This window comes from Pempheris klunzingeri, chromosome 7 (assembly GCF_042242105.1).
Source record: "Pempheris klunzingeri isolate RE-2024b chromosome 7, fPemKlu1.hap1, whole genome shotgun sequence".
NCBI classification, from domain to species: Eukaryota; Metazoa; Chordata; class Actinopteri; order Acropomatiformes; family Pempheridae; genus Pempheris; species Pempheris klunzingeri.
The window spans coordinates 4,892,721-4,915,613 of NC_092018.1; the positions used below are offsets into that span (position 1 = coordinate 4,892,721).

Genomic DNA, 22,893 nt, shown 5'->3' on the forward strand with positions numbered 1-22,893 from the left:
AACATTGCCACCTTGTGGTACAGCGACGTTATCAGGAGCCAAATCAGAGGTGGACAGTGGATCATGAATCACACACTGAATCTCTTCCAGTCACTGGAGTTCTGCTTGATTTTTTTTTGGTTGAATTCAACAAAACTAAATGATCATGTGGTGATCTCCCCAATGTAACATTCTTTAATTTAAGGTGGCGGTGTGATAATGACAGCAGTCCATACATAAAGATCAATTAATTGGATGTGTAGCCTGATTGACATGATGGTTCCTTGGATCAGCCCACCTACCACTTTCCCTATGGGGCAACATGGCCACATTAACCTGTTATGGAGCCCAGGGGTCTAATAGTTTGTTGCTTGGTTATTACTGATCCCCTTGCCAACTAAATTTAGCACTGTGCCACTGTCAGTCAGTTTGTGGTCATTTCGATTAAACACAATTTTATTTAGGAAAATGCACCATGCAAGCACAATCTAAACTAAAATGATGAGATTTTTTTTTAACACACTTTGACATTGGATCTCCTCTACAAGACAGGACCTTAAGATTAGTAATGACTAATAATGCAGGAAGCTACCACAAATCAATTAACAGGTAGGGCAAAGGGACAGTGGGGGTAATCCAGACCCCAGTATGACCCCAGCTGTAATGAATTTAAGTGTCCTGACATTGAACGATAAGATAAACTTCCTCGTGAGTTAAAGGGAGCCAGAGGCAATGCATTTTTTTGTGTCTATTGCATGTCACGTGAAAGTGACACGGCCCCGCACCTGTCCGCTCACCTGACAGGTATCAGGTGTGACATCAGCAGCCAAACCGCATGCCAAATGTTTAGGAATGTTTAGATAACAACGTCACGTGGTGCAGGTCTGAATCATAGACTTTAATCTATAGAGCGGCCATTTCCACTCAGATGTACCCTCCATGAATGACCCGGCTGGCGGCCGCTCCCTCCTCAAACTCCTGCCATTAACTGTTTGTCTCTGTCGTCATGGAAATCATTGTTAATTTAGTGGCCGCCTTATCGGGTAATACGGAGGCCATGTAAGGCATTTCCTCTCTATCCAGTGCAGCTCTGTGCTCTGAATCCTCTGCAGTCTGCATCAGCAAAGTGTCTTGGCATCACTTCTCGTCCTTCCTTCGGTGTCCATTCCGGCGTCATGTGAAAAGGGGCTCACGGTGGTCTCTCTCTCTCTCTCTGTCTCTCTCTCTCTCTCTCTCTCGCCCGGTACCGGACCCTCCTCCTCCTCCTCCGTCGAGCGCATCAGTCAGTGCCAACGTCCTCGTCCTCGGGTAGTCCCGGTGGGGGTAGCGTCCCTGTCCCCCCCGCTGTCCCCGGGTTATCCTGCACCCTTCAGCGTGCGGCGGAGCGGAGGATGAGCGAGCAAGGGAAGGGCTCGGCATCCGCCTCTGCCGCGGCCCCGGCACCGGGGTCGGATACTTACAAAGGCTGGCTTTTTAAATGGACCAACTATTTGAAAGGGTACCAGCGACGGTGGTTTGTCCTCAGCAATGGCCTGCTTTCGTATTACAGGTAAAATATTCTATATTTGTTTTGTTTTTTTAAAACAAATTAAACGCTAACTGGGCGCACTCATATTTCTGTGAGCACATCACTACAGCTGGCTGCCTCAGCTGGCTAGCTAGCTGTCAGATGGACAGAGTCAGCTCTCTGTTTACTTCACGCTGACAGCGACAAAAACCGAGACGTGCTGCTGTGACTGGCTGTGTGATGCGATGAGGCACCGAGACAGACAGACAGACACGCAGCAGCGACAGCAACAAGCCGACTAAACTCATTAAAGTGTCCGAAATGTGGCGACAGTTGGCGCCACCGTTAGCTAGCAAACTAAGCTAGCCCGCTAGCCTCATGACAGCAGGGGATCCAGCTGTCCGCTCCGCGCTCATACCGAAACAACTGGGCATCAAACGACACTAAAGTAAAGCCGAATTATACATTTCAATGTTAACGTCACTGTCATCTCAACTTTTTTTTATTCCTTATGAACGTTTTATCGTTTAATTGCTTTACTGCATTAGTTAGCTAACACCACTGACCTACTCACTGTAACGAGATGGTCGCTATCATTATCAATCTGTCTTCACTCTGATCACGCAGTTGCTAGCTGTGGGCTAACGTTAGCCAGACAACAGCCTAACACCTGTGGCTCAGGTGCTTCTCACAAGGGAGTTATGTTTCCACAGGTGTGTGTGTGTGTGTGTGTGTGTGTGTGTGTGTGTGTGTGTGTGTGTGTGAAGCTGAGCAACAAGTCTTGTTGATTGAGAGGCCAAAACAAGCTCAACCACCTCCCCAACAACAGCTTATTCATGGTCAGTCTAATGATAATAATACAGCCTTGCTGACAGGTGAATTAACTCTCAGTCTTGACCAGTATGTGTGACAAAGTAGTCTCTAACTTTCTAGCAATTTCAGTGCTTGCACCTGAGCCAGCATCATTCGCTGATGAAGACAGTGAGTTGTGGCTGAAAGCTCAGAAAAAGCTCTGAAAAGCTTCATAAATTCAGTTGCTTTAATTACTTGACTCACGCGTGTCGCACCAGCTTGTTTGCTACCACTTGATTTTGTCAACATACCTTATCGTCTTCGAGGTCATGCTGACCTTTTGCACCATGGGATGCGAAGAACCAGTTAATGATGTCACACCTCTGGGCCCTGAACCACCTGTGTATGCAGGGTCCACATAAAAGGAAGGACGGAGTATTTGTTGCAACAGTTGTTCACCCAGTCTGACCCAGTTTTCCTAATTAAATGGTTCACAGCAGAAATAAGGCGCACCCACTGGAGTTAACCTTCCTCCGCCAACAGTACTATTAGTCAGAGCTGTGACTGAGGTTTAAATGCCTTCGCAAATCAGAGATGATTAAAAAAAAACTTCTAACATCAAGCTTAATGTGTGAATGCAAACTGTAATTGCTTGTAGTAATGAAAATAGTTGCTGACGCAAAGCTGATCCCTTTAGGATAATTATCTTTTCAAATGTCATCTTTTCCTTGGGAGGTTAGAGTGGAGAATCTCCCATGAAGGAGTTTTTCTGACTTCTTGTCAATATGGGGGTCTGAGTCTGGGTCCTCTGACTGCAAATTTTGACTCACTGCTCCAGTAGTCACAAATGCAATCTTCAAAAGTATACATTTTCTGATTCGCTTCAGAGTTTTCTCCACAGATATTGCCAGCTGAAAGTCCATTTCATCCCATGCTACAGTCTTGCAACAGCATCCTAGCGCGACACCTCCTCAAGCAGCCTGGTCGTCTTTTGTTGTCAGTGGTGTTATTTGACACAGAGGTATAGTAGCCAAAGCCGCACTCCGGCCTGCGTTCGCGGTGAAAGGAAAGATGCCTGTTGCCTCTACTCTCTATTAATAGTCCATTATGTTGTAAGGTGACTGCTGTCCCTGAAGTAAAGGTAGCCCGTCGACATCTGAGCACAGAGGCAGTGAAGCGCATGAGTTGCCCCCTCCACTGATGTCTTCCTGGCCGACCACATTGTGTGTGTCTGACTTGGGGCTTTGTGTGCCTCTGTCTGCGCCTTCTCTGGCTGACTATCTGCACGTCTATTGTGAGTGAAGTAAAAGGGAAACAGTCAGACAAATGTGAAAACATGTCAATAAAAATGTCTTCATTGTATACTTCCTGTCCTACTTTTCCTGTCCTGCTATTATGAAAGAAATACACAGAAAAATGTACCAGCTGTAAATAGCCTTAAACTGTGTGACACCATTTTTATTTTTATAACACTTAAGTTTAAAGCTGCTGCTCTTTTTTGTCTGGTTGAACCACCCCCCTTGTTTAAAGATTTAACGATAACTATTTGGATACATGTGCGATATGATTTGATAGATAGACATTTCAGAATGGATGTCAAAAGAGGATGCATTTGAAGCCGAGAGACTTGCGTCACATCAGAGGTTGCCCAACATGCATTCATCAGTTGTTTGATTTTCAGTGTTCAATATTTGTTTTTATATTTAAATCAATAGTGACTGAGTGCCAATTGGAGGTAGCCAATAACCTGGTGGATCACTTTCATGAGGTGTTGTCAAAGCAAAGACTGAAAGCTGAGAGACTAAAGGGCAATATGATAATAAACTCTGATTAACTTTATTTTGTGTAGCACTTTTCGTAACCCAGTTACAAAGTGCTGTACGGAGCAGAGACAAACACAGTCAAGTCAAGTAAATAAAAACATAGACAAAGACAAAACAACACATTTACTGTAAAAAAGAGATTTAAAAGAACATACTGAGTTTGCCAATTCCTCAGGGAAGGAGCTCTAATGGAAGACGCCTGTTTGTCTTCTGTAATGACGTGGGCTTTGGGAACAGTCAACAGAGTCCTTACCTGAGGAACGCAGGGTCATAAGGAGTAAATCTATGATGCAGGTAGGAGCAAGGCCATGTAGGGCTTTAGGAGTAAATAGTAAAAGTTTAAGATTAACTCTATACAGGGGAGCCAGTGTGGTATGGTCTTGTCTCTTAGAACCATAATCAATGCTTTGACTCTGTGGACAGACGAACACACTCAGCACTTGCGCCTGTTAAACTGTAATGAGTTTTGCACTTGTTATTGATTACTTTTGGCTCTGACACTGCAAGGCTGGCTGTCTTTTATCCCACATCAGCCTTGTGTCTCGTCTTTTTCAGTTTAAATCACAGAAAGAGCCTCATTGTACCATTCTCTCCAGGGCATGTGACAATAACCTCAGTCCTCAATCTCAGACTGAACTTTCTTTTTTAATTTCTTAATTGACTTTTCCTCTCAGTTTTAATACTCTCAGCACCACTTACTCACCTCTTAAAATAAATCTGCCTTGGTGCTTTAGGCAAGATTATAGGGCATTAAAGCTTTCAGTGCTTTTGGAGCTGCTATATCAATGAATTCCACCTTGTCTTTCATAGTAGACTCGGCCCGCCACATTTCCTTCCCTGCAGGAGAGTAACTAGATAGCATCAATTTAAGTGTTCAGTGGGGGTTCGGCACCGTTCACGTCCCTTTGGAAGAGTCAGGTTTATGGTTTTACTGCTGGCACACTCAGCTCCTGGCTGCAGGGAGGCGTGGAGGGAGAGTGCTGCACTTGCCAACCTTGGGCCCAGCTGGAGGGTAGAGCCTGGCCTGAACCCTGTTTAGTAGCCTGGCACATCAGCAGAGTGAGCAAAAGATGTGGGGGCTGTGATTTAATCTTGTTAATGGGCTCCTCGTCGGTCGTAGCACTAGGCTAAAGTGTGTGTGTGTGTGTGTGTGTGTGTGTGTGTGTGTGAGAGAGTGTGTGAGAGTGTGTGAAAGTGTCTCTGTGTGTGTGCCTGTCTGGGTGGTCTTCATGTCTTTTTTGTGAAGGTGAGGGCAACAGAGTGATGTTAAAGACAGCAGGAGCCTGGTCATATTCTCACCATCTCATTGTTTTAGTCTTTCAGTAGGTCATGTCATGCTGTCCATGTTGCAGTATCATTGCTTTGGTTTTCTTGTCTTACGTTTCCTTTCTGTCTTCAGCACGACACGCTCCCCAGCGTTTCTCTGGCTCTCCCCCTCCATGTCTTGTGATATTTCAGCCCTCTACATTCTCATGCTCTGGGTACTGTGTCCTATTTCCTTTGCCTGTCTGTGTATGTCTCCTCATGCTTATGGCCGTCTGTTGTGTGTTGTTCACTGGTTGTTGTTCTGTCATTACATGCTCCAGATCGGTGGATTTGTGTTTTATGAGGATATGTGCACAGGGGACTGACAGGTAAAGCACTGCAATTCCCTCCTGACTCAGCGCAACCTGCAGGACCCTCATGCCCTCAGCTGCCCCCACTCACCGTCGTCCCCTCCCCTACTAGTGCCCTAATGCCTCTGTAGTCCTTATCTCTTTTTCCCAGCTTTTGTAGTTTCCTTGACTGTATAATTTCATGGCCTTTGCATGGCCTCGCCTCCCCACAGGGCAGAAGCGATCAGTGGGGATCTCATCTTACTCATCAGCAGCACACTCAGTTTGTTGACCCACTTACGGCCAGAACTCTGCAGCTGAGCTCGGATGCGCAAAGCTGGGAACCGGGCTGTTCAGGATCCCTGCCCGCACGGCTTTGCATGGCTCCAGTGCGGTCTTGTCTGCACAACTGATGTGCACCGAGCGCCAGCAGAAGAGCGGCACACTGAAGCGCTTGTTCTGGATTGGCAATATAACAAGACTTGACCTCAGCCAGCAGAAACAGCGTGAGGGAAATCACTGCCTGGCAGAACTTATAAATACACTTCAACCCCTGACTTAATAAGGCGACAGCCACCTTGTCAGTGTCAACTGAGAGTGGAGCTGGTGTAGAGCTTAGTGATGCTGAGAGGCAGCTGCTCGTGGCAGTGAGGGTTTACTGAGGATGGATGAATGGATGGATGTTTGCACCCACAGACAAATACAAACACATCCACATGATTGCATGGCTGCATGCTTCAAAGTGTCTGTATGGATGGGCAGTCATGTGACACTGAGGGCTGAGGATATGTTTGTTTAAACAACCACCACAGTATGTGATTTTGCCGATTAGTTGCTGCCGTCTGGTCGAGGGAGTTAATCAGCAAAATCAGCTGTCTGTGGACGTAGTGAAGACCTGCATATGCTTGGCTCTCTGAGGGCCATGATGGCCCATCCCTGCAGCTTAGCTTGTCTAACCGTGACAGAATGACAGGCAGCCATCACCACAGACTGTGCAAGCAGTGCTTCTCTAATATTTTTTTCTCTTTTTTTGTTATTTGTATTAGTAGTGGGACTTCACTCTAACAAGGACTTGATTTAAAAACTTGACATGATGTAGAATAACTGTCATGAATTAATAAATTCTGCAGCTGTGTAATGGCTGTGCAGGCATTGGTTTAGGAAACACACAGTTTTATACATTTGGCGTAGACTTGCAGAGTGCACATACGTACGACACTCTCTTGCTCTCTTTGTTCCAATCTCTTGTTCTGCTGCTTTGGCTCTCTCCCCCGCTATCTCGCTGTCCCACCTCTCACACTCTGTTCCCTCTTTGTTCATGCTGTTTCATTGTTTGGTTTTGTTCACTACAGAGGCTTGGAGCCAGACAATGGCCTTGTTATCTAGACTACTGTGGCCCACTGAACGTGCAACAGTTGGTCTTGGTGGAGGCTACACAGTATTCTGTGTACACTCACAGCAGGGCAGGCAGGTCACGCGGAGTGAATTAGAAGTTCAGACTATCCCGTTTGTTGAACATTAGCTAATGCAGGTTTGGGTTTCATGAATGGATGAATGTGCTACAGAGATGGTGTGTGGCTATCAAAGTAATCAAGCACTTTCACTGCTGCTTGGCTTTCAAAGTGAATCCTTAAACAATCTGCAGCATTTCTCCTTCCCCCCTTTTGCCTCCCTGCTTGTGCTTATTGGCTGTAGGAATGTCAATTGCACTATTCTGTCTATAAAAGTGTCTTCCACTCTTTCATGTGTCTGCTTGTCCCTCTCTCTCTCTCTCTGCCCTCCTCTGCCTCTTTTTCTGCTCTGTATTTTGTTGCAGGACGCAGGCAGAGATGGCCCATACCTGTCGTGGAACAATCAACTTGGCCACGGCACACATCGACACAGAGGACGCCTGCAATATTGTCCTGAGCAGTGGCGGCCGCACTTACCACCTGAAGGCTAGCACAGAAGTGGAGCGGCAGAGATGGGTCACAGCACTGGAGCTGGCCAAAGCTAAAGCTATCCGCATGATGAATGATCAGTCTGGTAAGAGCAGCTGAAGCAAGCAGCTACTTTTATGGAAAATATAAGCTGCATGGCATTGTTTTTATAGTTTAAAGTGCAAGGTGTACGAGTGTAATACACCCATGAGGCACTGACGCAAGACATTAATGGTTAGGATTTAACCTTGATGAATAAACACTGGGCTTGTACAGTCTTGGGCAAACATACAAGAGTGTATCTTGTGGTTCACTTTGTTAGTTTAGCAAAGATCCCTTCAAGGTGAAAGGTGTGTTCAACATGGTCCTCAGGCCAGCATGCATATTTATTTGGGTATATTTGATTTCCCAGCGTTCCCTGACATTTCATATTCAGCAGCTGGTGTTTCAGCGCACACACCCCTCCTTTAATGTAATTTATATTCCAGTGTGAGCCAGGAGAGGGCAGCGCCGTCTGCTCACTTGACTCGGGAAAACAAATTGGAGTATGCTAATGGTACCGTGAAAACTAGGCGTCAATTCAGCCTCCTCCTGACAACACAACAGTCTCCTTTCCAGGGGGACTTATTCTCGTACGGTTATGTGAGGTGTTGCTGGTCAAAGGTTGTGGGAAAAGCCTGGGAGGACCGTTTTTCTTCACATTTCACCCTGGCATCATCCCAAAGCCTCTCTGCCCCAGTCTTTGGCAGACAGGGTCTACAGAGACTGAGACAGGCTATATATTCCTCTGGCCTCCATTTGAAAGTCAGATCACTAAATTTAGACTGGGAAAGAATGTGAGGGCTTTTTAGCTCCCCACTTCCTGTAAGAAGGAGGAAATGTTGGTGTATTTGTATTTAGTGTGTCTGCATATTTTCTGCAGCATGGATTGCTGTCAAATTCAACTATAATATGCTGATGTACAGTACATCTGGACCTGCAATGTGCACCCACCACAATATAATGTTTTTTTAGATATAGGGTCCCATTGTAATCCATTGCTTTCTTTGTTTACCTAACTTACGTTGAACAAATGTTGCACTTTACAAAAAGAGTTCATCAGATACAGAGAAAGTGGATCACATGTAAAACATATACACCCACTATTCAGTTTAGAAATGATGAAAGGCCTGAATTAAGTTTTTTTTAATGTATTGTATCTGGTAGCTTTTCAGCCACTGACTCAACAGTTTATTATCCATCCCAATATTTATTGACCATTAAATGCATGAAATCACACAAAGGCACCTGCGCCTGTGTACCACTTTCAGGGCTGCCTTCATTGCAGATTTTAACACTGTTGCTCAGAACCTCTAAAACTTCTTACAAAATACTTTGCTTATAATACAAAACTTAAAATCTCTACTAATTATTAAAGTAGTGCCATAGTTTTCTGCCACGCATTAGACTTTTATCCTCTGTAGCAGTGAATTGTTTGTACTCTGTTAAAGCTTTGACTCACTTAACTGCTTTAAAGCTTAGAGAAAGAATACGTGTGAGTCTCTGTGTTTTTCTAACATTTCCTTTCACAGCTAATCTATCTGTGGGAGGAGGATTTAAAAGAATGTGAGAAAAGGGACATTGTGTGAGTCTGTCTACATAAAATTAAGTATCTGGTAATGCAACTGCTGCTGAGATTAATGCTACAATACCACAGTGAAGGATTATGTATGTTATCAGTGCTTATCAAAATTTTACTTTTAACTCTTTCAGAGCATCTCATTCATCGTGTAGTGTGTTAGACAAACATGGATCAGTGACAGGGTGCCGACATTCATTAACCCGGCCTCCCCTCTTTGTCAGTGCAACAAAGAGCTCCTATCGATCTCCTCAGGAGAGCACAGCGTAAAAAACCCCTGGGAACATCATATGTGTAGATAGAGACCGAGGTTGATCTTGACATCCTTCGTGTGTCTTGTTGTTTCATTATCATCTCTGATTGCGCTTCTATCTTGTTTTAGCCTGAGATGGTTTTAACATCTTAAATCAAGTCTCTGTCGGTGAGCCATGAGATTGTTTTCTATGTCCAGCTGACTTGAACCAGGAATCAATTACTTGAATTCCTCATTAGTACAGGTGTCGCATCTATAGCCCTTTCCATTTATAAGCCTTCTCTTGTGAATTGCCTGACCTTCCATGGGTGCCTGTAGTCTGAGGCACACGTTCAGCAGGGGGCAGTGTTTCGCCTCACTTCAACATGACCTCTCTCATGGGTTTGCCCGCCTTACTTTTGCTGCTGCCTGTGAAAATGGGACCGCAGCCCGTTAAATCACTTGTTCCAGTGGTGGCTTGAATTTGCACTCTTATTTCATTGCAATACAAGAGAAAATGTGCTTGTATGGTGAATTACTGGAAACTGGAAAGGTTTGGTGGAAGTTGATGGAAAGAATTTCATAGATGCTGGAACCAGTCGTCCGATCAGTAGTTTCTCTGGGTGTAGCTGAGTTCAGGTAGATACAGCTGTGGTAGGCAGGAGAGAAAGAGCAGCAGCTACACGTCCACAGTAGAGGCTGTCTTCCTGCACCTGACCCTGATGTCCCCAGTGTACAAGCTGATGTGTATCTTGAGTCCTACAACAAGACGCATCAGCACTTGATCAGTAAGTCAATCTGACAGTCCTTGGGAGACATTTCACTTAAACCTACTCCGATTACGCTGGTGTGTAAGTAAACTGGCACTCACATGATTCCCTTGTAGGGGTTCAGTTGTTACAGATTTACATTTTACCCTTTTATTTCACATCCCAGCTGCCGTTCTGGCTTTTACGGTAAAAGGTAGTGCTCTGCCCATGGTCCTGAAACAGTGGCAATATGAAAGAGGGCGATGTGAGGACAGATTCGGACTGCCTCCATAAACAAGCTTCATTTGTTCAATCTCTCTCTCTATCTTTTGGTCCAGACTGTCTCCCTGTTTTTTTTTTTTTTTTTTTTACCCCCTCCATTCGCTCCGGCACTCGCTCTTGATCTCTCTTCCAGTCACCCTCTCCCTCGCTGTCTGGTTTTCCCACCCCCCTCCCTCTTTCTCTCTCCTCTCTCTCTCTCTCAGTGAGCCGTTTACACTGCTTTTCATCCAACGGGATTTAGTCCTGAATGGAGTGACCCTCTGCTTTCTCCCCTCGTCCCTTTCTCTTAAAACATAGCTATTGTCCTGCAAAGTCTGGGGAATAAAATAGAAACAGGATAAGGCACAGTTTTTCTCCTGTAAGTATGCAGCTTTTCTTCCATTTACATTGTGCTCAGGAATGTGTGTGCGTGGTTGTGTGCGTACATGTGTATCTAGTGAAGATGCAGCTGTGTCTGTAATGTAGCTTGTAGCTTTTACTACAGCAGCCTATATTGGTGAATACTGGCTTATGTGTAGTGGATAAATGAAGGATATCTGTAGTTTCCATTGTTAGAGGATGCATACAGGAGACATCTGTCCCAGAAATTATTAGAACTCATTCAGGAGACAAATGGCACTTTGAAATTGGAAAAACATTCAGTGTAGTGAAGTGTAAGTAACACAAAAACATGATTCTCTCTTAACAGTGAATTGAAGACACTGACGAAGAATTCATTTGATTTGTTATTTTGCTCTTTTGTGTACATTTTCCCTTTGTGAAAGGGGTGAATGTTTCTGGGCAGGGCAGGAGACCCACGTTGTGGGTGGTACTATTACACCAGTCTACATGGCAACGACATCAGACAGAAACATATATAGGCTGTATATACAGGAACAGTTGCATCCTTGTCACAAAATATAGATCTGTCTATCTATATAATATTCTAACCCAGCGTATTAATCTAAATAGAACCAAAAAGTGTGCATTATATTAGTTTATTTTACCACCTGCACTACTTTCTTAGCTCATGAAAGGATGTTATGAAATGACAGATGGCATGCTTATCACCCTCAGTTAGTTCTGCAGAGGCTGCGTATCGAATCACTTGTCCTTGTTTGTATTGGACGTAAAAGCGTGTGCCGACAGAGGTCCATTTGCTACATCAGCTCCGTCCCCAGTGATGAGACGGAGACAAAGAGATCAGAGACAGATTTGGTCTTGTAATATAACAAACATCAGTGCCAGATGAAACCAAGCTCTTCACAGAGATCACAAAAACTGTGGCTGTCCAAGTGGTCAAGCAGCCAAAAGTCATCCTCTGGATGCTTTTCTATCTCCTCTTCCTTATGTTTTTTTTTTTTTAACTTCTTTCTCCCTTTTCTGTCTCTTAAATTGGTTGTGAATGTAACAGCCAGGTGTCCCTGTGGGATCAAACCTTTGCTGTCTCATAATCGATTTGAGCCTTTTGAACTCCCTCCATGAACTGTACATCCCAACCACCACTGTCGGCCATGCTGACACATTGATCTTGGAGTTACCTGCCACCCGCTTCCTCTCCCACTTGTCTGACTCGCTCTTCGAAACTCTATTGTGTCTGTTTTGTTGTTGTTTTTCTTACCGTATATTCTAAATAACGGATCAAACCTATTGTCCCTGTCCTGGTACTACTGGGCTTGATGCCTTTTTTAAACTTAACAAACTCAAGCCTGAATTTTCACCTCCTCTCTCTTTATTTTTGTTCTCCTCTGCCATTATATTATGACACCTGACAGGACAAACAGTGCACTGGACAAAGCAGGGATGGCACTCCCCTCTTATCTTATCTTATGCTAAGATATTGAAGACAACTCTCTAGGCTAAGACCAGACCCACTGCACTGGATCCTCTGCTGAGGTTAAACCACAAACCAGCACGTTGTGGTTTCTACGTGATAAAGCACCCTCTTCCTGCTATTATGCTGCAGAAGCAGTTTGAGAAGCTATGATGGATGTTTTGACCACAGCCCTCATTATCATTTGAGAGAGAAAAAGCAAGCTGCCGCCATCTTTAATGTAGTCAGTTGCCATGGTTATAGGTGTTGTTCTCATCTAGCGAGAGGTTGGCAGAAAAGGCATTGTTTATATTAAACTGTAATGGTTCACACACACACTTCCTCTGCTTCTCGACAGTATGTCAGGAAAGCATCAGAATCCTGGCAGCCAGGGAATCAGCGATGCCAAAAATCATTCACAAAGAGCAATTAGATGAATTGTTGTGTGATAGTTGTTCGTTCTTTTTTTTTTGTTTAACTTTTGGGAGAGGCTTTGGAACATCATCTGTATTATACAAAACATGATCAGGCTTGATTGGAACAAAACTAGAAGAATATAGTTGTAAATAACTGGAATGATTCTTTAAAGAAAGTCCACATGCTTAAGAATGGGATATAATGATAAACAGGTGTGTGTGTGTGTGTGTGTGTGTGTGTGTGTGTGTGTGTGTGTGTGTGTGTGTGTGTGTGTGTGTGTGTGTGTGTGTGTGTGTGTGTGTGTGTGTGTGTGTGTGTGTGTGTGTGTGTGTGTGTGTGTGTGTGTTCATATGATTCTTTTGTGTGTGGGAGTCTAAGCTAGATAATTAAGTTTGAGTGTTGTGCTTGTATCAGTTTGGCCTTTTGTCTCTTACATGGGTATATTAGACCACTGTTAAAGGGATAATTTAGATTTTTTATAAGTGCTGTTGCATGCAGTGTATTACCTATAGTAGATGGCGGTCAGGACACCCCCAGTTTGGAGAAGCAGGCAGTCCTGGCACCAACACTAAGCAATGTACTGTTGAATTGTATTTTAGCCACCTAAAAAAAGTCTAAGTGTTCGCTTTATTTACATTGAAGTCGGTCTGTCTTTTTGTCTTTGCTCTCTTCAAAACCACCAGACTCCATTGACAAAAACAGTCGTTTTACCTTGCAGAACACAGACGTTGCTGGTTTAGCGTGACTGCTGCCCCCTTCCTCAGCAGTAGATTGCTTACCTTCTGTCCAGGGACTCCTCCCTACTTCTCCCAAAAAACCTGAATTATCCCTTTAACTCTCACTTTAATGGGTTTGTAAAGTATGTTAATCATGGATCCATACAGTCAGTGGACAGCATTGTTGAGGTACTGCATTGTTACACAACTACATTAATGTTGTTCTTCTGTCCTTTGTTGTACTGGAATTTATCTGCTCTTTATGGCTCAAGTGCATCCAGTGACCTTCTGTATGCTGCTTGAAAACAGAATTCATTGTTAAGCTCACATTGTGTCCCAGACGACAACCACATTTCCTCTCCGTCGCTCACATTATAGCTTTTCTGCTTTATCAGCAGCGAGGAGAAGTTGAGAAATTGAGAACACTGATACAGGCAGGTCATTACAGTAATATTAGTATTAGTATTGTGCGAGGCGGTCAACTAGGACAACAGCATTCAGGTTTTCCATTTTCCTCCTTTTTCATCCTTAGTGGATTTCTGTGTTGTGACTATTTTTCACTGATCAGGTGTCACTCCTTATGCGACACCTGAGTTTTTCTCCCTCAGCACAGCAGTCTGTCACAGTGGGCTGGATGTTGATTTGTTGTTGTCACCACTGTTGGAAGCTCTGTTCTCTGTAAACAGTAATATTTAAAACTTTCCGTCTGGCATTTCATGCCGACGGCAGTGAGAGGTCAAAATAGAAATCATAATTGTTTCAATTAAGTATTCCTTTCAGCTGTTTTCAGTTTCAGTTGTTTTCACACCATTCTTTGCTTCCCTTAAGCTCCTGTTTGTGCCCTTTCTGTTGACAAGAGAGGAGTCAGGGTTTGTAGCAGCTTGCATTGGAAAACAGCCTTGTTTTTGTCTCCATAGCTGCTGGCATTGTCTGCATCTTTTCATGCAATATTGTCCATAATTGGGTAATCAGTAATAATAAGAAAAATTATTTGTGGCCACTTATGGGCTGGTTAGTTCAGGACTGCCAGAGGTGTCTGTGACATGTTTGACTTGATGAAGTCTGTAGGACTGATGGAGGAGATGTCCCTCTGGTGGGTGAGCAGGTTTGTAGATGATTCACTCAGTTAACAAAATAATACTGAATAAATGTTTTTAAACATGGCCTGATCTTCATTGAGGTTATATGGTTAAAAATACACAGTAAATAACAAATATATAACTGTATTTTTTCAGGTTATATTAAAGGCAACATGCATGTGAATTTTTATTTGTGTAATATTATGGTTGATTTGCCTGAAACAAGATGATGATGATGATGATGATGGTGATGATGATGAACCCATAGGATAACAGTTTCTTCTTCTTCTTCTAAAACTTCTAAAAAATATGTGATGTTAATCTAACCTCATGCAGGAAGATGTAAAGGCACCTGTCTAAGATCTGAATGTCAAAGAGCGGTATGGTTTCACACTGTGATAATGACTCACACTAGCAAAGAAATAATTCCTCCACAGCGGGTTTCAACTGCTGAAATGTTGCTACAGTATTTGGGAAGTCAGAATCCTGACCTTAGGCCTATTAAACTGTATGTGCGAGACATCTCCACAAATATCACTGAACTAAAACTGTTCTTTAATGAGCAAATGTTGAAAATCCTGGTGATTTATTTCTGCAGCTCTGGTCAGCAGCCATGGTAACATTTGGTTGAGGTTATTGCTTATATGGATGATATATCAGTTAGATTAGTTAGTTAGTTAGTTAGAGTTCCTAACAAGGGACGTGATACTTTAGTAAAATCTTTATTCGGGACATAGAAAATAAGTATTAGAAGTAATCTTATTTTTATTATAGTATAAAACATTTATAAATTATGAAAACGATGCCAGTGGGAGCAGTTTCTGCAGAAATCAAGGCAGTTCTCCATCTCCATGTGTCCAAGAGGTGTTAAAATGCCCGCCATCAGGACGGCACCTGTCTGTGTGTAGTAGACATGCTTTTAGAAACGGCAATAGAATATTACTTCTACTTGCTTCAAGACACCAGCGGGGATATTTTTGAAGACCCCTCAAACATCAAAATTATAGGCACAGCTCACAGAGGAACTTACAGGGCAGGCACCAGCAGCTGCCATGCAAAGATGCTACCTGGACTGGAGTTTATTTGTCAGTGATGACTACGTGCACGCAGGGCTGGATGATTCATTGCCCCAGCGTACAGAGAGTCGGCTGCAATTTCATTCTGCTGCATGGGGGCATGGATATGAAGTGTCGTGTCTGTTTGTGATCACTAAACCATCAAGTTGATGCAGGGGTTTTTCTAGTGTGAACCAGTGCAGATTGACGCAGGAAGCAATTACCCTTAACTCTTACATTTGTGGTTAATTAAAGATCTTCCACCTCCTTTGGATAAGCAGGTTATTATCACCACAGGAGGAGCGTCAGCCCATTAGGAGCCCTCAGGTTCAGGCTCGTATTTCACTGCAGTCGGTTTTAGTCTCTCTGGTTCTTACATGCAAGTGACAGTGAGGCAGCACAGTATCCACCATAATGTGTTTTTTCACATGAATCAACAACATTTATGTGGCTGCTGCTGCTGCTGCTGCTGGAATTGACACAGATGAATGTTTTAAACTCCGAATGTGACTTCTAAAATGTCATTTTCCTGTTACTACAGTTACTTCCCATGATGAAACAGTTTTCTCGACCTGAGCAGTTTGAACTTGTTTTAATGAGCTCCGTTTTTGTGCATCCAGGCTGTGAAGAGTGTTTGGGTTACTGGATCTTAATGCAGTAATTGGCTTAATGAGACTGGAACTCGTGCTCTTTAAACACCCTCTTTCTCTTTAGTTTGCCTTTCAGATGGTTTGGCCTTCAACTGTCTCTCCTCCAGTAAACAAACAGGGAAACGTGGGGTTGAATTTCTGCTTAACACTGGGATTTGAGAAGAATATCATGTGTTATATGGAGCAACTTAGATTTCAGTCCTGAGCGCTTTTTAAATTTGATCCCTCTAATGGAGATGACATCCTGTAGATTGGAGTCATCTATATTTGGAAACGAGGGTGCCGAATTTGTTTTAACTTTTCAACTTTTAAGATGAAAATGATGAAAAGATGAAATTTCTGTTCATATACATGCATGTAGGCACAGTAAGTGTTGATACCTGAAGGTACGCTCTATGTATATTTGCTGTATAATTACACATGTTACTTAATAATTGCAACATTTATTAGTTTACAATGTGAAATAAAATGGTTCATACTTCACTTCTACTAATAGGTGATTCTGCACCACATGGGATTCAAGTACCTCAAACAGTGACTTTATTTATCTAAGTTTAATCTGTAGATAATAATGATAATAATATATTTATTAAAGATATATTTTATATGCATATAGCACTTTTCATTCACAAAATGCAGCTGAAAGTACTGTACATTAAGAGTAATGCCTGCAACCAAAATAAAAGAAAGAGCAGACATAAGAATACAACAAGAGTGTTGATAAAATGAGCAGATATTCTACACGCAGCCTGCTGTTTTCACCAGTCAGGTCTGGCCCTCTTTGCATGGTTAAACTCAACTGTATTGAAGAAAAGAAAGGATGAAGGTCAAGTATGAAATTAATTGAAGTTTCATGCTTCATCACCCCCTCGAACATGCCCCGGGACATTTAGGGGATGCTATTTATTTACAGTCCAACAATCTCTCGCTGTCAGCACTTTGTTCACCTCACTTACAGTCCACAGCAGCCCCCCAACCCGTCACCTGTTTTTGCTGTCATAGGACTTTACAGAATCAATGCAACATGCATATTACAGTAAACATGCTTCATGCGATGGTGTGGCATTGTTTTCTGTCAGGGGAGGAACTCATTATGCTGTGGGCCTAATGTGCACAGCTGTTTTTATCCATGATCCACTCTGTACTCTGAATGAAATCAATGGCCTTCACATAATTCCTCTATTCTATTCTATTAATTCCTATTTTCTATTTTAAAAGAAAAATCAAGACCCCAGAGACTATATTTACCGTCCGCAGCTAAAAATGTTATTACCAGAGGTAATTTGAAACAAAGCTATGCACTCTGGTAACAGTCATGGTCACAAACTTGGCTCCTAACATGTTAAGACTCACTTACGGCGAGGTTTGGGTAGAGCTGAATGATTTAATACAATAAGAAAATGTAAAACAAAATTAAAAATAAGCAGCTCACGTTTCTGTTAATGACGGTAAAATGTAACTAAAAGTATTTTCTTAATACCTCGCTACATTACATTGCCTTTCTTGCGCTACTTACTTTGTATATTGATTAATAGATTCTACTGGTTGTTGCAGTTATTGCTAGTATAAGTATAAGTATTTTTGGATTAGCAAGAGGTTAGCAATGCCAGTAATTTAATAAATGTGGTTTATTGTCCTGTCTTAGGTCTGAGTGATGTTATCATGATAATATTATGGGTATTTCTGTAAAACAACTGTTTTTTATCATAGTTTGTTGTGACTCATCCAGTAATCAACAATAACAGAATGGTCATACTGAACATCATGATGTATTACCACTGAAAGGAAACAATTATTGGCCAGCTCTACCTAGAACTGGTGTAGTGTGTGTTCACAGAAGCCCACAGTAAACTCCAGGAGAAGGGATTCAGTTAATGTGACGAAAGTGACCTTGAACTAAGTCCCGTGTGATATGTATGCTGTCAGTAATATTAAAACGATGACCTTCACCTGCTTTGCCAGGGGAGGGAGCGAGGCTTGGTTATTGCAATAACAGTGTGACTTGTGCTGTGCTGGTACGATGACACTGACCTCTGTGAGGGAGGTCAGTGGTCCGTCAGTGGCTGGTGATCAGCACTATGAGGAGACAGACAGAGGACACATCGGTCAGTAGGGGAGGAAATAGATATTTCATTGAAGGATGGTTTTAGTGACCTTTCGCCCTTGGTCCAGTGGCACCACTCTTCATTTGTCGTAACTTCATCTGAAATATTTTCATCCCTCATGTCTCATCATGCATAAGCTCCTCATGGTATCATTTTTGAAGGAACATAGCCTTTTTGCTTAATACCATCTCTGCCATTTAGCTCTCCTAAAATAACCGACTTTCTGTCAAGCTATGAAAGCAGCAGACACGGGGGTGGGGGTAACACAGAGGAAGCAAGCAGCAATGCATTCTGGTCGTAGTTGTGTAGATGACTGCTGGCTGCCAAGTCCTATCTCCTCTCTGCTTCACTCCCTCTCTCTCTCCCTCCCTCCCTCCCTCCCTCCCCCTCTCCAATCTGCACTGCACTGCACTGAGAGAAGCATGTGGAGGAGAATTGTAAATGTGCCGAGCCTTGTGAATGTGTGTACCCCGATTGCGTGTGTGTTTCCGGAAGAAAGGGAAGCAATGCGGGAGAGGAGATAGGAATTACAGGAGGGAGCACATGCGTCGCTCCCCTGTCTGTGGTGCACTGAATGTATGTATGTGTGTGAGTGTGCATGTATGTGTGTGCACACTGCAATGCTGAACTGGGAAAGTCGCTGCCTCAGACCCCCCCTCGCTGGGATTATGTAGTGGCCCAGGGCAGCGCTGCGTCTCAGGGAGCGTGGAGTGGGATCAGGCCTGCAGAGAGTGGGATGAAGGGCCGGAGCTGCTGGGAGCCGGGGACGGTCCGCTCCCTCTGCAACTCGGGCTGCCTGAGTAAACTCCACCAGGGTCAGTACAGCTATGGCTGAAGCTACAACACAGGAGCACGGAGCTGTCACACTCCTCTCCATCTGTCCAACGACAAAACCCTCCTCATCCCGCTATCTCCTGCTCATCCTATGTCTGTGAGGTAGCTGTCATTCCTCCATCCATCTTCCTCTCTCTGTCATCTGTCGCCATGGATGCTCACATTTCTGCAGCCTCCCTTCACAATGCAGCGCCTCATGCTGTAAAAAGAGCAGTCTGTCCTCTCCTCTGCACTCTTCGCTGCATGCAGTCTGCTTCCCTCTTTTCCGTCTTTCTCTCATGCTGCTCTCGCTCGGTCTCATTTCCTCTCCTTTCTTTGCGCCTGCTCCACCTCACATTTGCATATGGATGAGTCGGAGCCTGCCAGGCCTACGTGTTGTGTTGGCAACGTGTATCTGTTAGCATAATACATGTGAAGTGTTCAGTGCACCATCAGAACCCGTAAAATGTTATGTGCTGTATATCCCAGGGTCCTTGAACCTGTCCCTGACTGCAAAGGTTTTTGTTTTATACATATATATAATGTAGTGCAGTAACTAAGGACTACACATTGATAGGACCTTTACACTGTCCACTCACCAGCAGTACAAACCTGTATGATGTGTGCAAACGGTGAAGGGTTTGCACAACAAGTCAAGATTCTATTACTGCTCATGACAGGTTAATAGGTCCTATACAGTGTACTCCATGGTGTCTGTATAAGATTATGTTTGTAATTTTCGAGGGGCAATGAAGAAATTCTAGCTATCATATGTTTTCCTCTCACTGTCTCATCCTATTCTATCTTTCCACCTCTCTCACTTCATCTATCGTTTTCTTGCCAATGGCAGAGTTGGACAATGTTGAGTTGAACAGCTGTGCTCTTAAGCCCTGGGCTCTCTGTCTCCACACTGTGCCTGTTTGTTCACTGAAATGAGTTTGGCAAAGGTGGTATAGGCCGTGTTGTTTTAAGAGTTTTCATACGAGGCTTTCCCCACACACTCAATATCAACGTTGGGGTATGATTAAGTCGCACATGAGTCAGAACCAAGATATCACAATGCTGAGCATTGATCCAATAGTCTGAAATCCTCCGAGGACGATCTAGAACTGCCTGTTCTCTTATAGCGTCACAACATAATGTGATAGATCCGCACCCTTGTATGTATCAGTGGTGATATCCACCTGTGAAAGTGCTTTGTTCTTGTGTTAACACTATGATGTTGCCCAGAACCTGCACAGCCTCTGAGGAAATGCATTGTGCCAGTTTGACATGCTGAAATTCTAGACATGGATACAGATAATACATATGACATGTATTTATATATGTGGATTTAAGATACGTTTCATACAATACATTGTTATGATATGTGTTTTAAATCAACGGACTCCTTAATGGGCGTGTAATCTGGTCATCATGGTCCTGGTGTTGGTCACTAATTTGTAATGTAAAGATTTCTAAATGAATTTTCCCTCAATCGGCTTATTCAATGTGTCCATAAACAATAGCTGTTAGCACTAATTAGCTGTTTATACAACTAAAAAATAAACGAAGTAATAAAGATCCAAACCAAACAAGCATAGTGATTTCTGCATGAGTGTAGATCGGAACCTGCTGTCTTTACCAAGCAACCACATCAACCTCTGTTGGCACAATTTTAAATAAAGACTAGTTAATGTAAATTGCCTAACAATGGTGTCTCAGGGCCAGTAGAAACCGATTTAACTCGGTAAATGTACAACTTCACTGTTCCAATTGGGCCACTGCTCGAAAAAGCAACAAATAAAACAGCCTGAATAATAAGGTAGCTTACAGTGTTGTAGCTCGCCATGATGGAGAACTCTGGGAGGCACCCACATACCAAACAATCGTATCTGGTTGACAGCAGTGTCATTGTTACTGTCACGAAGGCAGTGCTCCACTTCTAGGCAAGAATTGTGAAAAATAGAAGAAAGAAGCAGCATGAGAAAGTCACCAAAGTACAATTGTCACTGTTTACTGCTGATAAACCAATTAGACAAGTGTCTGCACATTTTGTGATTTCTGTCTAATTAAATTTATATGATCATGCAGTGGTGAAACTCCTATATGTCAAGGTTCATTTGTTTGTAATACAATAAAAATGCAAGTTGTAGTCCCAATTGCTACATATGAAAAAAACAGATATTTTTCATGATGGAGTGCGGAGTCTCCAAGAAGCCTAACCAGGCTGGCCAGAGTGCAAAAAAACCATTGGAAGTTTTGTACAAACAAGCAATTAAAGTTATGGATAAAAAACCTAGGAACTATCATCACTGTGCAATTTTAAAAAAATACAGTCTTCACACATTTGCAGATTTAAATTTGATTTATAAAGTACTGCATGATTTGGCTCCAGATCCTCTGGCAAAGAAACAGCTCTGAGCGTGTCACTCGAGGCTCTGTCAGAGGTGACTGTTTCATTCCTCTGCGCAGAAGCACTTTCAATAAGTCGTAAGAGCGCTAGTGAGTGGAACTCAGTACCTGAGGAGGTTAAACTGCTTACAACATACAAGGTCTTCACAAAAAAATGTAAAATGTGGCTTATCAACACCTACAGCTGCCAACACTAAAAGACAAGCCTGTTGTGATGCTTTGATGTTGTGATCAAATGTTATGTTGTGATATGTTGTGATGTCTTATTCTCTCCTAATTGTATAGTAAGTGTTTGAATATGTATCTTGTATTATATTGTATAGGTATTGTGTGCTCTGTGCTTTCTTAACAGTTTGTTATGTATATGTTATTTGTTACATTAGTGCCCTATCAAGTGTCTAACCATGCTTTTCTCTTGTAGATGTATTTTACTGCTTTTTTACATCATGGCCAGGGGACTACAGATGAAAACTAGCCTTCTGGCTAATTCTGGCTTTTTCCACCATGTGTAATCATGTGTTTTATGAAATTGTATTGTCCCCTTTCAAATAAACTAAAGTGAAGCTGCTCTGTAGACTGGTGTTACGACAGCAGATACCTCTGCATCACTTGCCAAATGGCAGCGGGTTGAGCAGGCTGCTGCTGGAGTGGTCTTTTAATATCCTTTGGGCTCCTCACCTCACCGATATCACTGGTGCTCAGTAGACGGGTACCAGTGACATTCTGGAAGATTTTAATCACCGCCCGCAAAGGCCTCATGTCCTGGGCTGCACACATCCCATGAATATGTGTGACTTTTGGGGTCAAGATTCTTTCTGTTGCTCCTTTGTAAAAGTCACCAAGAACTTGACACGGGAACTTTCTCAAGTTTCCATAAGAAATACAGCTGTGTTTGTGAGGATGTGTGTGATGTTGATTTCCAGGAACCTAAAACTGTTCACCTGCTCCACCTCAGCTCCTTTGATGTAGGCAATAGTGTGTGTGTGTGTTATATGATATATTCATGTAAACTAAATTACCAGAGCACAAATAAAACACCCAAAGATACTGCATTGATCCCAGAAAGCCCTTTTGCCGTTGTGCCATATATTGTAGGCCTGGCCGTTCACATCTCTACTTTCATATCTAGTTCTGATGGAAGCGTCGGCCTCTGTGCTTGATAAAATTGTTCTTGCAAAACTGAAGTTGACTCATTGATAATCTGCAGTCGGGCAGTGAAATCCTCTCTCACCCAGTGGGCTACTCTGAACAGAATTATTTTGAGTTGGTTGTAGACATGTAAAACCTCTGCGTTACCATGTTAGATTCCACATCACATTGATAGTCAGTTCCCAGTAAAGCAGTCTGTGAAAACTGTCAATGCGCAAAGACAGTTG

General features: G+C 43.0%; 1 protein-coding gene across 2 annotated transcripts in view; it reads left to right on the top strand.

The window, feature by feature from the left end:
* Positions 1-1,360: 1,360 nt before the first annotated feature.
* osbp2b (oxysterol binding protein 2b) overlaps positions 1,361-22,893 on the top strand; it is a 43,580-nt gene continuing 22,047 nt past the window's right edge. For both annotated transcript variants that reach the window (XM_070833476.1, XM_070833477.1), the window contains exons 1-2: positions 1,361-1,528; positions 7,513-7,721. In XM_070833476.1, coding sequence (XP_070689577.1) covers positions 1,371-1,528; positions 7,513-7,721 — 367 coding nt within the window. In that variant the 5' untranslated portion in view covers positions 1,361-1,370. The remainder of the gene's footprint in view (positions 1,529-7,512; positions 7,722-22,893) is intronic.